At 31.5% G+C, this 13,229-nt stretch overlaps 1 protein-coding gene across 4 annotated transcripts in view; it reads right to left on the bottom strand.

Moving 5' to 3' along the window:
* The window catches only part of LOC108693569 (alkaline phosphatase-like), a 187,553-nt gene that overhangs the window by 48,298 nt on the left and 126,026 nt on the right, over window positions 1–13,229 (bottom strand). For all 4 annotated transcript variants that reach the window (XM_018202587.1, XM_018202588.1, XM_018202586.1 and 1 more), the window contains 3 exons: window positions 7,088–7,266; window positions 4,356–4,563; window positions 2,502–2,642 (listed from right to left, as the gene is read on the bottom strand). In XM_018202587.1, coding sequence (XP_018058076.1) covers window positions 2,502–2,642; window positions 4,356–4,563; window positions 7,088–7,266 — 528 coding nt within the window. The remainder of the gene's footprint in view (window positions 1–2,501; window positions 2,643–4,355; window positions 4,564–7,087; window positions 7,267–13,229) is intronic.

Raw genomic sequence — 13,229 nt, 5'->3', positions numbered from 1 at the left:
TCTTTTTAAGTTAATGAATTTGTACACAAATAAAAAATAAAATAATTGCAACACTTCTACGAATTTTTTAAATATTCACTTGTTTTAATAAACAATTTTTTGATTTCATGTATAAATATTACAACTTACATGTATAGTTTTAATTTATTTAAAACGTTTTCTATTTTGACGCATTTTTTTCAGCAGTGCATTTTCTGCATTGCAGAATTTTATAAATATTTAGTACACTTGTATGACATGTCAGTCTTTCTTAGGTAAACGTACCATTCACCCGGAAACTGGAAAGTGTTAATTAAATTATTGCAATCTACAAATGCAAGTAGCTATTAAGCAACTTCGACGCAAAGTTTTGGAACTTACATATATATATATATATATATATATACGTACGAGAAAATGTGGTGGAGTTTCATTCTGCCAAAAAAACAAAGATACATTCTTGATTATCGATTTTCGATAAACAGTGTCCCATTTATAAAATCGCTATGCAATTTTTGTATAACAAAATATCAATTGCCAGTTACTCACAGAAGATAGAACACGATAAAATGAATAAAGTATAAAATACTAACTCAACTTTTATAGATGAAAATGAGAAATATTTTTCCTCATTTTTTTCGCTATAATCCATTATAACTATAATATTTTTGTTATAACGTATAACTGATATATCATGAAAGCGAAAATCAATTTGCAAATATTAATGGATTAAAACGAGAAGGATTTAGTAAAGCTGTAAAAGAATTATGATTGAAATAAAAGAATATGACTGAAATATCAATTATGTTTAATGCTCAACCCTCTCATTATACAGAATTTAATATATTAAAGTCAATATATAATTTCAATATTGAGTTAAATTTTATTCTGTCGTTTTAAAAGAAAATGAATAACATATAAATTTCACTTTTTTAATTAAAAATTCAATGTCAAAGCTAAAAATTAAATGTAAATTAAGAAGAAAAACATTCACTTTAATTTTCATTAAAAAATCCATTTTGTACAAAACATCTGTGAGTAGCTATATAATTCTAGAATTTTCTATATAAAAGTAGTCCACACTTTGATATCATGCGTCTGTTCATGATTTACTTCCGTTATAAATCGTCCGTTATTTGTCATCTTCGATGCCGATGGTTTTTCACCGAAACAACTCGCTGACAACTCGTGCGCGTTCTCGATTTACAGAATCAAATAATCCGAATACGTGAAATGATTTATTATAATGCACGCATTCGACGCTCATATATAATCGCGTTTTATTGTATTGCTGACTAAATCGAAATTTGGAATGTGCGAACGTGCATAAAAGCGCGTGGTTTTCACACGTCGGACAGCTGCATTGAATTGCAAATGCTTTTTTTATCTCATTTATTATTTTTTTTTAATCTCTTCGTCATTTCACATCTACGTAAATCGTACTTGGACTTACTCGCGATAGTCGCGATTGGATCGGTGGAACAATCTGCGATCGAATATCATAAATTCTAACGTTAATTCAAATTCATCGATCATCATCATCATTCATCTTCATCACAAATAAATTATTTGTTTTGTTATGTAAATTGGAAACCAACTAATTCTTATGTTCTCATTCAATTTTCCGTATCACGTTGGATATATCAATTATTCATTACTTTCATAACAGATAGTCGTTTTTTTTTTAAGTAGAATTAATAAAATATAGGAATATTATTTTGAGAAAAACGAATAAAATTCGAAGAAATTAATTTATCAGTACTATATTGACAAAATTTTCAACACGAAATGTACAAAATACTGTTTGAGAAACACTGATCTACAGGAATTGCGATTCGTATTAGAGACACTGGATATGCGAACGGAATGTAAATATGGAAATTAATCTTCTGAAATGTACGCATATCGGAAACCGTAACCGCATTGAGGAAGCGGTCAACTCCTCATAAAAGCCTGGAAATCATTTTATGAAAATAATAGTCAGTCGATAACCGTGAATCTATGTGTTCTTCGAGCTTGTATAACAAATGTGACTACTATATAATATATTATCACTTAAATATGTAATTTCGCGAATACATATTCTACGCTGGTAAGAGCCGACTATTTTATTTTCCTTTCAATCACTTTTAAATAACGAAAATAGATAAATGTGATATCAAAATTGTGCGCAAGCGAGGTAGCATTAATCTAAATCGCATTAATTTTTAGGCAATAAAATCACTGAAAGATAATATTAAAAAACATTATGTATTTATGCTCCAGTTTTAGCATAAAATTATTGTTACAAGTTGTTCTCGCTTCTCGAGAATTGTAAATTTTGTATTTAGAAACAGTCATGTAAATATATCATCGCTTGTGTAAAGATCGCCACTTTCATTTCTCAAAGTAATGCCTCAAACCGACTCTCAGTGTTGAGACGTATCTCACTGAAGATGTATTTCGCGACTGTTACTCCTTTCGCCGCCGCGAACAAAGTTGTAAGTGGCTCTTTCTCTCTGATGTCGTAACTTTTGACTTACCCTCCACGAAGAGGAAGTATCCCTCGGGATTGTTCGCCAGTATCCGAAGCGCCTTAATCGCCATCTCAGCTAGAGAAGGATCGCCGGTGTCGTTCGTGTTCCGGTCGACGTTGAAGTCCATGTGAGAATAGGCGAAGAGTCCTGCGGCAAAGAAAATAAGTCTTGGCAAGTAATCCTATCGTGTTACATGAAAAACAAGTTCGAAACCGTATGGACAAATGTGAGGAAACATAAAAGGTATAAAAACTTGAAATATCACAAAATATAAATAAATAAATATGTAAAATATTAAGAATGAGAAATAGAGAAAAGATCGTTATACAATTGCAGAATTTGTAAAATCTACAATGAATTATTTTAAGAAAAATAAAAAGAAAAATACCTGATCATAATCATTTATAAAAATAGACCAAAACACATATTTTCATTATTTATATTCTTCATATTATTTATAGATTTATATTTTGTTGTTTTGCCGTTTTATTGCTCGTTCATTCATGATGATTTATACTTTGTCCCTTATAATTTACAATATCTATTAAAATTTATTTATGTATATATACTTGTATATATACTTGTTTTGAGCATGTTTTAAATTATTGTTAAATAACAATTAATTGATTATAACGCAACAATAATTCAAAATCTCATTCTATTGATCAACAGTTAACTATCTTATTAGCTAGATACACAGAGAAATTATCAATAGCAATCGATAGACACATGTAATCTCATATTCCGAATGATGAATGTATAATAATTAATACACTGATTACGAGAGTGACAATAGCGTGCAATTAATACAATACAACGGCTAATCGTATTACACCCAAGTCTAAAGTACAAATGATCGATGAAACTATATTCTTGCAAGTCAAATCGTACATTTTATGAATTTAAGGTTTATAATTTAGGAGTTTCAGTGTAAATTAAATCATAACAATTATACTGCAAGCCGTTATTAGTATTATAGTAAAGCAAATATTGAACATTATTAAATTTTTCTATTTTAATGCGAGAATATTATGTCATGCGATAAAAAGTTTAAATTAATTTAATCATTAAATCTATTAATTAAATAAATAATGCAATAAAAAATTAAAATTGAATAGTGAACAAAAGAACACATAGATATCAAAAATACTCATAAAATTTTTAATGTATAATATAACATAATATAATACAACATAAAAGTTCAATTTTGCAATTAAATTTGCCAAATTTTTGGAATAAAATATTACACTACAAACACATTAGAAAAAACAAGAATTTATAAAATAAAAGCTCTCTCAGCTATTTTTGTATAGGATTCTATAACAACCAAATTAAAACAATTTTTTTATTATTTGAACAGAATATACTATATACAGTATACTGCATAATTAACTTAATAGCGAACGGAATTCAAAATAAGCTAATACAGCATATTCCAACATGATTAAATTCCAATGTGATTGACTAACCATGTATATATAATTTTATTAGGATATTCTAAATCGATATTACATTATTTACATGATCAATTAGAGCAATCAAGATTAGCCAATAAACAACGTGATTTTTCAACAGAATAATATAAATAATTATCAAGATAATTAATAATGTTGAAGTATTTATTTATAATAATGAAGAGAAAGTGTTTAAAACATTTTATAAGAATATAATAGTTGATCATTTGAAATCATAACATAACAAATCAAAACATAACTCATTCAATAGTCTCCATTATTTCAATCTAATAATAATTAATAATTGATAATAAATTTTTATATAATGTTATAATGTGTTATGGCCCACAAAGCAGTAATTAAATCTTATAGAGATACAAATATATTAAAACTTGTTATTACTTACCTAATAAGCGATTTACTCTTCGTGTGTCCACTTTTTCAAACTGTTCCTTATTGGCGACGTATTTTGCGACTATGTTTCTTTTACGATGATTTCTGGACCACTCTTCAATAAGATTTCTACCGTCCAATCGCCTGCCTTCTTTTTCCGGCTCTTCGGGGTCCAAAGTCACCTTCGGTACAAAATGACGTCTCCCACCACCAAGTATCACCTATATCGATTAAGATAAAAATAACATAATATTATTATAATGTATAGTTGTTATATATAATTTTTAATTTGATAAGAATCGATCAAATTTAAGAGGTTAAATTTTTCCGGATTCATTGTTTTGTTTGATAGGATCCTCCGTCGAGAGATTTGAATTTATCAGAAATGCCATATTCCTCGATCTCTGATTCTATCTTCGTGATGAGACACGAAGAACCGACTTTAATGAGAAAGAAAGTTTCACCTCAACTTTTCCGGGAAGATGAGCACCAATAAAATTGCCCGTGGAGTTCCTTGCTTCGTTCAAGATTTTGAAGCAAAGATTCTTTTTCAAAAATAGCACATCATAAATTATTCCAAAGATAGGATCACTAATTAATCTTGTCGCACTCAATTTGTTCATTAGCACTTTTTCTTCATCACTTTTTTTAATATCTAAACGTTTAGTTATTCAATATTTTATTTAAAATATTATTTAAAATAATAGATGCGATATGCCTTTTCAGATATACAATAATTAGATACAATATTTTTAATTCCTTGGAAAAATATCTTTACTGTAAAAAGTTCAGAGATTTTTCCTCTTATAAAAAATAATACTTTTAAATAGTTCAGGTTAGCAATCTATTCTCCGTTCGTTTCGTTAGTTTGATTGGGAGAGAAAGAGGCGAAACAAGAGCTACGTGATAAAAGACGTGAATAAACTGCGAAACATACGTTTTATGTCTACCGATACAAGATAGAAGGCGCAATAAAACGTGATAAAGGAGACGAAGGAGAGTCCCCGATAAGAATTTTATGTTCACTCGTATGCAAGAACGAATCATATTGTGAAAAACTTCTATACGTCATCTGACGAATGTAATCGTATCAGACAGGCGTTACATTTTCGATTGTCAAACCTTTCAACTTTTCGCAGATCAGGCAATAGAACATCTAAACATTTTTTCAATTTTATCACAATATGAGAATCGTATTCGTTTCGCACAAAATGCGTTCATAAATAACCTTGTTCACTAATTTCTTTTAAAACATTTATAAAATATTATCATTTACAAAATATTATCATTTGCGTGAAAAGCTAAAGTTGCAAAGTAAAAATAATATCGGTCAAATCTTGTGTTGTTTGAAATAATGTAATATTCGCAATTGTTAAAAAATTTTGTAAAACATACATGTAATTGTAAACTATGTAAAAAGATTTTACTGAAATATCTAAAAATGTAGCTATATACAGATACATTTTTACACCTGTAAAAATAATTTTGTTAGAATAAATAATTACGCTCAAACTGGTTACTAAAATGGCAAAATTTCTTACTCATGAGATTTCTAATTTGATAGTCTACAAAGTTATTTTCAGATCTAATTAAATTTTTAAATAGATAAGCTTTAGCAAAATTTTTTTTTTCAAATATAAGATAGTAGTATAATAATATAATCTAAATTTCAATTGAAAGTATTAGGTGTACAACTTTGCTTCTGCCGTTTTCCTATAGATGGCTTTAACGGTAAGTGGTGATCGAAATAAATAAATCATAGACGTCATACAATAAACTTGGGCATTTGTCAACATAACCCCCATAGAAACATTAGTCGATTTGTGTCTGCATCATAAAGTTATTCTCGATTGAAAATGTCAGTTTACGAGCCAAATTCTCGTCATTTGCGGGAGGTTTTAATTTTTTGCTTCAATATGAAGAAATCTGCGGCTGAGGCTAATCGAATACTCTCAAATTCTTATGGTGAGGCCGCTATTAGTGAAAGAACGTGTCATGAGTGGTTTCAATGCTTCAAGAACGGTGATTTTGACGTCCAAGATCATGCTCTGTATTTGGTGGGACCAGCTCGGCGTAGTGTATTATGAACTGTTAAAACCGACTGAAACAATCACAGGCGATCGGTATCGAACGCAATTGATGCGTTTGAGCCGAGCATTGAAAGACAAACGGCCGCAATACAACGAGAGACACGATAAAGTGATTTTGCAGCATGACAATGCTCGACCCCATGTTATGTGAAAGTGGTCAAGACATACTTGAAAACGTTGAAATGGAAAGTCCTACCCCACCCGCCGTATTCTCCAGACGTTGCTCCCTCTGACTATCACTTGTTTCGATCAATGGCACACGGCCTGGCTGACCAGCACTTCCGGTCTTATGAAGAAGTAAAAAATTGGATCGATTCGTGGATAGCCTCAAAAGATGACCAGTTTTTTCGACGCGGGATTCGTACGCTACCCGAAAGATGGGAGAAAGTAGTGGCCAGCGATGGACAATACTTTGAATCATAAATGTATAATCAGTTTTTTACAATAAAGCCTCGAATTTCGGAAAAAAAACGGCAGAAGCAAAGTTGTATGGAATAAGAATAATAAAACGTGAATTATACGATTAGAATAAGATGGAAATCATCTTTTTTCGAATATAGATGTTAACTACACAGAGGAATATATTCATCTTACATAAGGTGCAAAAAATTATCGAATATTCTCCACACATGAACAGAAGAATATTATTACGTACAGTAATGTTACAGCCAGGCTCGTCCTCAAGCAGCTGACGCGCAATGTCTTTGCAAGAGGTACGTGCAGCAGGTGGCACTTTGCCGTCGTCCTCCCAGTAACGGCTGGCCGCGTGTGCATAAAGAGCCGCTGGTGTGGCGTGTGTAACCCTGGTGGTTGTAACCAACCCCGTCGATTTGCCTGCGATCAAAAAAACCTTATTATTGTCTTTTCGCGGCGAATTTTTCTTTTTTCCTTCCTCTCGCTCTCTTCATCTTTTTGTTTCGATTTCTCTCTCTCTCTCTCTCTCTCTCTCTCTCTCTCTCTCTCTCTCTTCTTGTTCTCCACCAGTAAAGTTTGCGACTTGTACGTGCTTTCGTAAATCACCCTTTCGGATCCTCGCAGTCGTTCGTATCCGCATCTGACTTTATCGCGTTTAAGCGGGCCAAGCGTGCACCGTCACCGACGTAGACCCGGAAGACAAATTCCCCGAGTAGTGACCCCCGAGGCGAATCAGTACGATTTATACTTCATTGGGGGCGAAGTGGATTTTAGAATGTCGAACTGAGCAGGGGATAGAGCCGTACGGGGATTATTACCGGCGAGATTGGCCGATGTATTATTCAGGGAAACGTCGAATTGACTGTATCGTATTTTAACCACATTGCGGTTACACTAAATTATTTATTCTCAAGTGAAAATAAACGTTAATGATGATCTGAATCTTTCAAAATTTTGAGATTAATTTCCCTTTTAAAAAATACTTAACGTTCTGTGGTTGTACATATAAAATGATTTCCAAATATAACTTAAAATTGCCATAATATTCTCATTGTTTCCCCCTTCCCCCACGATTAAAAATAAATTCTTTCAAAATCCTTTCAAAAAATTCATATTTACACGATATTTCAAATACATAATTTTATTTTCAGAAAACAAGAATATGACTAAATGTAATATTCAGTATGGCATATTTTTTTAATCGTTCTTTTGACATTCACAGATATACTAGCTTCATATTATATATGTATAGTTATAATAATACTGGTTTACAAAATTTTGTACAAGAATATATAGACTGTTTCGATGTAAAATCTGCCATCAAAATATTTCTGAATCAGAACCAATAAGATTTAAGACTTTTTTAAAACAAATATAGAAAGTTTTAAAACAAATCAAGTATAATTGTTTAATTTTAGTTTTTCATATTATTTTAGATTAATTTTACGTACACGGAGAGAATTTTTCTTTTAAAATTTACCCTGAAAATATGTAATTGTGGTACAATACAATATTTTAAAGATTTTTTTACCATGCACTTCAATAAAATTGATCAAACTTATTTTATATTAATGAAGAGATTTACATTAAAATTCTTTAAAACACAATGTTGTCCACGACTATAATATTTTCAGGGTAAACTCTAAGAAAATTCTTTCCCTGTATTAAAGTCAGCAGTTACTAGCCTAGCATGTTTTCATCTTGATAACTTTTTTCAATTATCATCAAATCCTGGTAGAAATATTTGCTTTGTTCCTCATTTGTCGCACTCAACTTATTTGGAAAAAAATGTATCTTAAAAATAACATGCTAAATCTAAAAATTGATACGCTATATCTTAAAAATTCGATTTGCTATAGAATTTTTCTGGCAACACATTCAAATTTAGTCTAAATTATGTTTATAAAAGTTATTTTTTTTTCTTGTACTAAAAATTATTCAGTATTTATAAACTAATGTAATTGACTCTTATTGATTAAAGTAGAGCAATGTTATGTTTGGAAGTCTGGCCACGATCAGAGAATCGAAATTACAAAGCGTCGCTCGACCCAGAGATTGTATGTTAATTACACAAGTACACTCACAATAATCTTACCAACTAACAGAGGTTTCGTTTAACGTGACGGGTTAAGAAATTAACTTGGCACGCAGAGCTTATGCTATGTGTGCAGTCCTCTACTAGGATCAGTAATTACAGGAGTGCAGGCTGGTGGCACAGCATAGGTGGCTCGATGTTAATCGACCCAAGTGTGTCGATGCATGGTTCTTCATTAAAGATCCGAGAGTCTCTTTGATCTCGATACTCCTACTCGAAATTATCAATGCGTGATCTCGTTTAATTTATGACTTTATTTGTCGATTACACAAAAAACAAAATTGTCAATATCAATTTAAAAGTTAATATCAATTTAGACTTGAAAAAAAATATGCTGCAACATTACGAATAATTTGAAGAAGAACAAAATCAATTGCATTCCGCATAAAAATGAGCATAATATAAACTCTAAAAAAATATCAGTATGGATTTAATATCTCTGGTATGGATTAAATACCTATGCGATGTCTGTATAATTATCATTGTGTTAGTGTTAATATTAACATCAACATGGTGCAAATCTTTGGTATTTATCTCAACATCATCATGGATTTAATACTCACAGTGTGAATTTGAAATTCATGGTGTTAATCAACTTTCAAAATTATAAAAACACCAATTACTATACAATTAACAATTATATAATTATATTAAATTATTATAGAATTGTTATAAAATTTTTAAAAGTATCCATTTTGAAAAGAGCTGAATATTCCGGAAAGTAGATTTCCATTCGCAAAGAGCACCTATTATAAATTCCACACATAATTAAATTAAAAAAGGATATTAAAATTGTAACATATGAAACTAATAAAAATTTAATGATTGTTAACAAGTTAAACGTATTATATATGCATTATACGTTAAGATCGTGATAAAACTTTTAAAGAATTATCTGTCTTTCTTTTCATATTCTTGAAATAATTGGAATCCAGCTGCGCAAGTTTTGAAAATCTTGTTACAAAAACATTAAAGTCATTAAACTGATATTTAATTATATATCTTGTTTTGGAGATTAAATTATTTTGGCAAGCAGTAAAGACTTCTAGTAACGGCGTGAGTGTTACGACAGAACTTTGTTTCTTCGTTAACTTCAAGTCAACTGACTCTACTTTAAGAGGAATTTAATTTGAGGCTTAGCTGTCGAGTTATCTGAAGTTTAAAATTAAAACATTGTAAAAACAGCTGGGATACTAATCGAATTTTTGCAAGGAAAGTTCTCAAAATCGTTCTTGAATATTTACATTCAAGAAATGTGAAAACCCGAATAGCCCATTCTTAATCCTGCAAAATTGCGAAAAAATTCAGCCAACGGTATGGTCTCTTTTTTATGCGTATCTATAAATTTCACCGAAAAGGAACGAAATGGCCCACATCAAGATGTTCCTGGGTCGGAGGTTTGCGAGAACGTAAATATTCCTGCGGGATCGTCCGCCGGATCCTCGGCGGTCGTACTCAATTCGTTCCTCGCTTTCCGATGGGCAAAACGATGGTGTGATTTCGTAGGTCGCGCACGACCCGCGATTCAAGATGATAATTCAAGGAGTTTCGGAGCACCGGATGTAACCGGTGGAATCCCGATTCGCCCCTCGAAATGCATGAAATGGACCGTAGTAAGTCGCGCCGCAGTTCGAAGACAGGAGGTCCTATTCCCGCAACTTATCCCTTTCGCAAGTGAAGTCGCTTTAATGCGCGAACTCCTTAGCAAATCGCGATATCGGCAAATGATATTTCGAATCTCCGGGTTTACATCTAACAGGATATAGATACTTCCACCGATCCGCTATGAAAACGGATATTGATCGGATGATACTTTATTTTATTTTAAAGTGTCGATACTTAATGGTATCGACATCACATGCAGTTGCGAGAAGAGCACAAGCAATATCTCTGCTATAGTAAATTGATAGAGAAAAAAATCATTATCATATATCGATATTTTCTCTATCAGTTTTGCTATAGCAGAATTTGTGTTTATCGTGACTGCAATATAATTATATTATGATTTTAATGTATTTATTTTCCTCTTTTGTATATTTATTTTATAAAACGAAAATATGAATATGTTAAAATTAATATAATTATATCGTAGTCATGATAAGCACAAAAAATATCTCAGTTATAGTAAACTCTACCATTTTACAATTTTCGCAATTAACATGATATTAATTACTAAGACTTATTGAAAATTGGTCTTCAATAATTTTTTATTCAAATACTATCAATTTTACAGAAAAATTGCAAAAGACAAAAATTGTTTATTTTCTTCTGATAGAACTTTAAGAATTTTTCAGAATTTTTTATCAACTTTTTAATATTGCATTTTCTTATTTTTACCAATATGAGAAAATACAGTATTAAAAAATTCTGAAAAAAATTCTGAAAAAAATTCTTAGAATTCTATGAGAAGAAAATAAACTTTTGTCTCTTGCTTTTCTGTAAAGTTATAATATTTAAGTAAAAAATTATTGAAGACCAATTTTCTGCAATTAATATCTTGTTAACTATTACGAAAATTGCAAAATAATAAAGAACTTTTCTCCTCAGTTTAGTTCATCTTGCCTCTGTGCGAAAGATTTATCGTTACTTTTGGAACACTCTGTACATAATGAATATATATCACGAGATAAAATAAAATGTATATAAAGGAAGAGAATATATCAAAATTATGTTTTAATTCCATATTTCTTACACTCTCATCTATTCTAATTTCCTCCGTATTTTTTTCATTTCTTCAACATTTATTTTATTATTCTACGTTTCTCGCCTTATTGCAGGGGAACGACGATTAATCTTCGAGTGATAGATAACCGTACCGTTCGCTCTCAATTATCGCCTTTATTATCTTCACTATCTCGCGAACGTTTTTTCTGCACTCTCCTATGTTTTCAATTCCCATACTTCTTCTCGTTCATTCGACGTCGAATTTCCATCGCTGCCGTGCATCACCTCACATCGCAGCGTTGCCCTGAAGAACGTGACAAACCGCCGACGAGAGGGCCAAAAAGCCGCGGTGCGGCCGTGCGGAAAGCCAAGGGTGTCAACGGCAAACGGCGGGCGATTAATCAGCTGGGCCATTCATCTTAATGATCGCGCCAAAGCAAGCTCGTCCTTTCATGCCCGCGTGTACATACAACGCTGGTAGCGCGCGTGTCAGCAACGCGTACGCTCGCATACATATTGCCGGAGTTGCGCCGGCCGGTTTTGGCAACGTGTCAACTACTCAAAAACACAATACATACAAACCGCTGTTTGTTACTGATACGAGCACGGAAACGATATGCGCGACGGCCAAGTTTTGTCGCGATATATCACGCGATATATCGCGCGTCTTAGTAAGAAAGAAATCCCGTTAGTTGACCTCAGTCTATTAAATCCTTGACACCGCGGTGATATTACACCTCCGTAATTGACAAAGAGATTGTACTCTCGATTAATCACTTCTCATCTGTCAATAGCAGATTCGAGTTTGTTAATGGAAAAAGGTATCCGGACGCAAACTAAAATTAATAAAACATCATAAAATTAATATAACATCAATATTATAATTTTAACACTAAATAACATAAAATAAATGTAACTTAACATGGTGTTACGTATGGTATAACAATTATATTGTTGAATGCGAAGTTATAATATTCTACTCGCAAAACACACATCATTCCAGCAACATTGCTGCAACATTTGCAATACTACTACAATTTTACTGGAATGTTGTAATGTTGCTAGAATGTTCTGTGCTATATTGGAACTGCAATAACATTGCAAATGTTGCAACATTCACATAACACATACATACTAGCACACATACTTATGTACTTTACACACGTGCTTAATGTGATTTTGATGTTTAAATTATTGTGTGTGTGTGTGTGTGTGTGTGTGTGTGTGTGTGTGTGTGTGTGTATACAGGGTGTTTCTGAAATAACGCCTACTAATCATACATTGCTATTTCTAATTAAAAAACTGAATCGAAAAGCCGTCTATCATTTTGCAATTTTCGCAACATTTTTTTTTTTTAGTTACTCAATGTGAGCAAAATGTCTAAAATCGTGACGTGTAAGACAACTTTAAGGTATCTTTAAGAGTTTTTCTTTAAGAAACATTTTCAAAATATTTCACAAAGAACACTAAAAGATATCTTAAAATTATCTTATACATCGCGATTTTATCTATTTATTCGAGAATATTTAGAAATTAATATCTCGCTAACTATTGCGAAAATTGCATAATGGAGAAGACTTTTTTCGACTTAGTTTTTATTAGGAATTGCTGTATAATTAGTGGG

Source organism: Atta colombica, unplaced genomic scaffold (assembly GCF_001594045.1).
Source record: "Atta colombica isolate Treedump-2 unplaced genomic scaffold, Acol1.0 scaffold92, whole genome shotgun sequence".
Classification (NCBI taxonomy): domain Eukaryota; kingdom Metazoa; phylum Arthropoda; class Insecta; order Hymenoptera; family Formicidae; genus Atta; species Atta colombica.
Note: the sequence above shows the minus strand (reverse complement) of the source record. Positions and strands in the feature narration are given on the sequence as shown.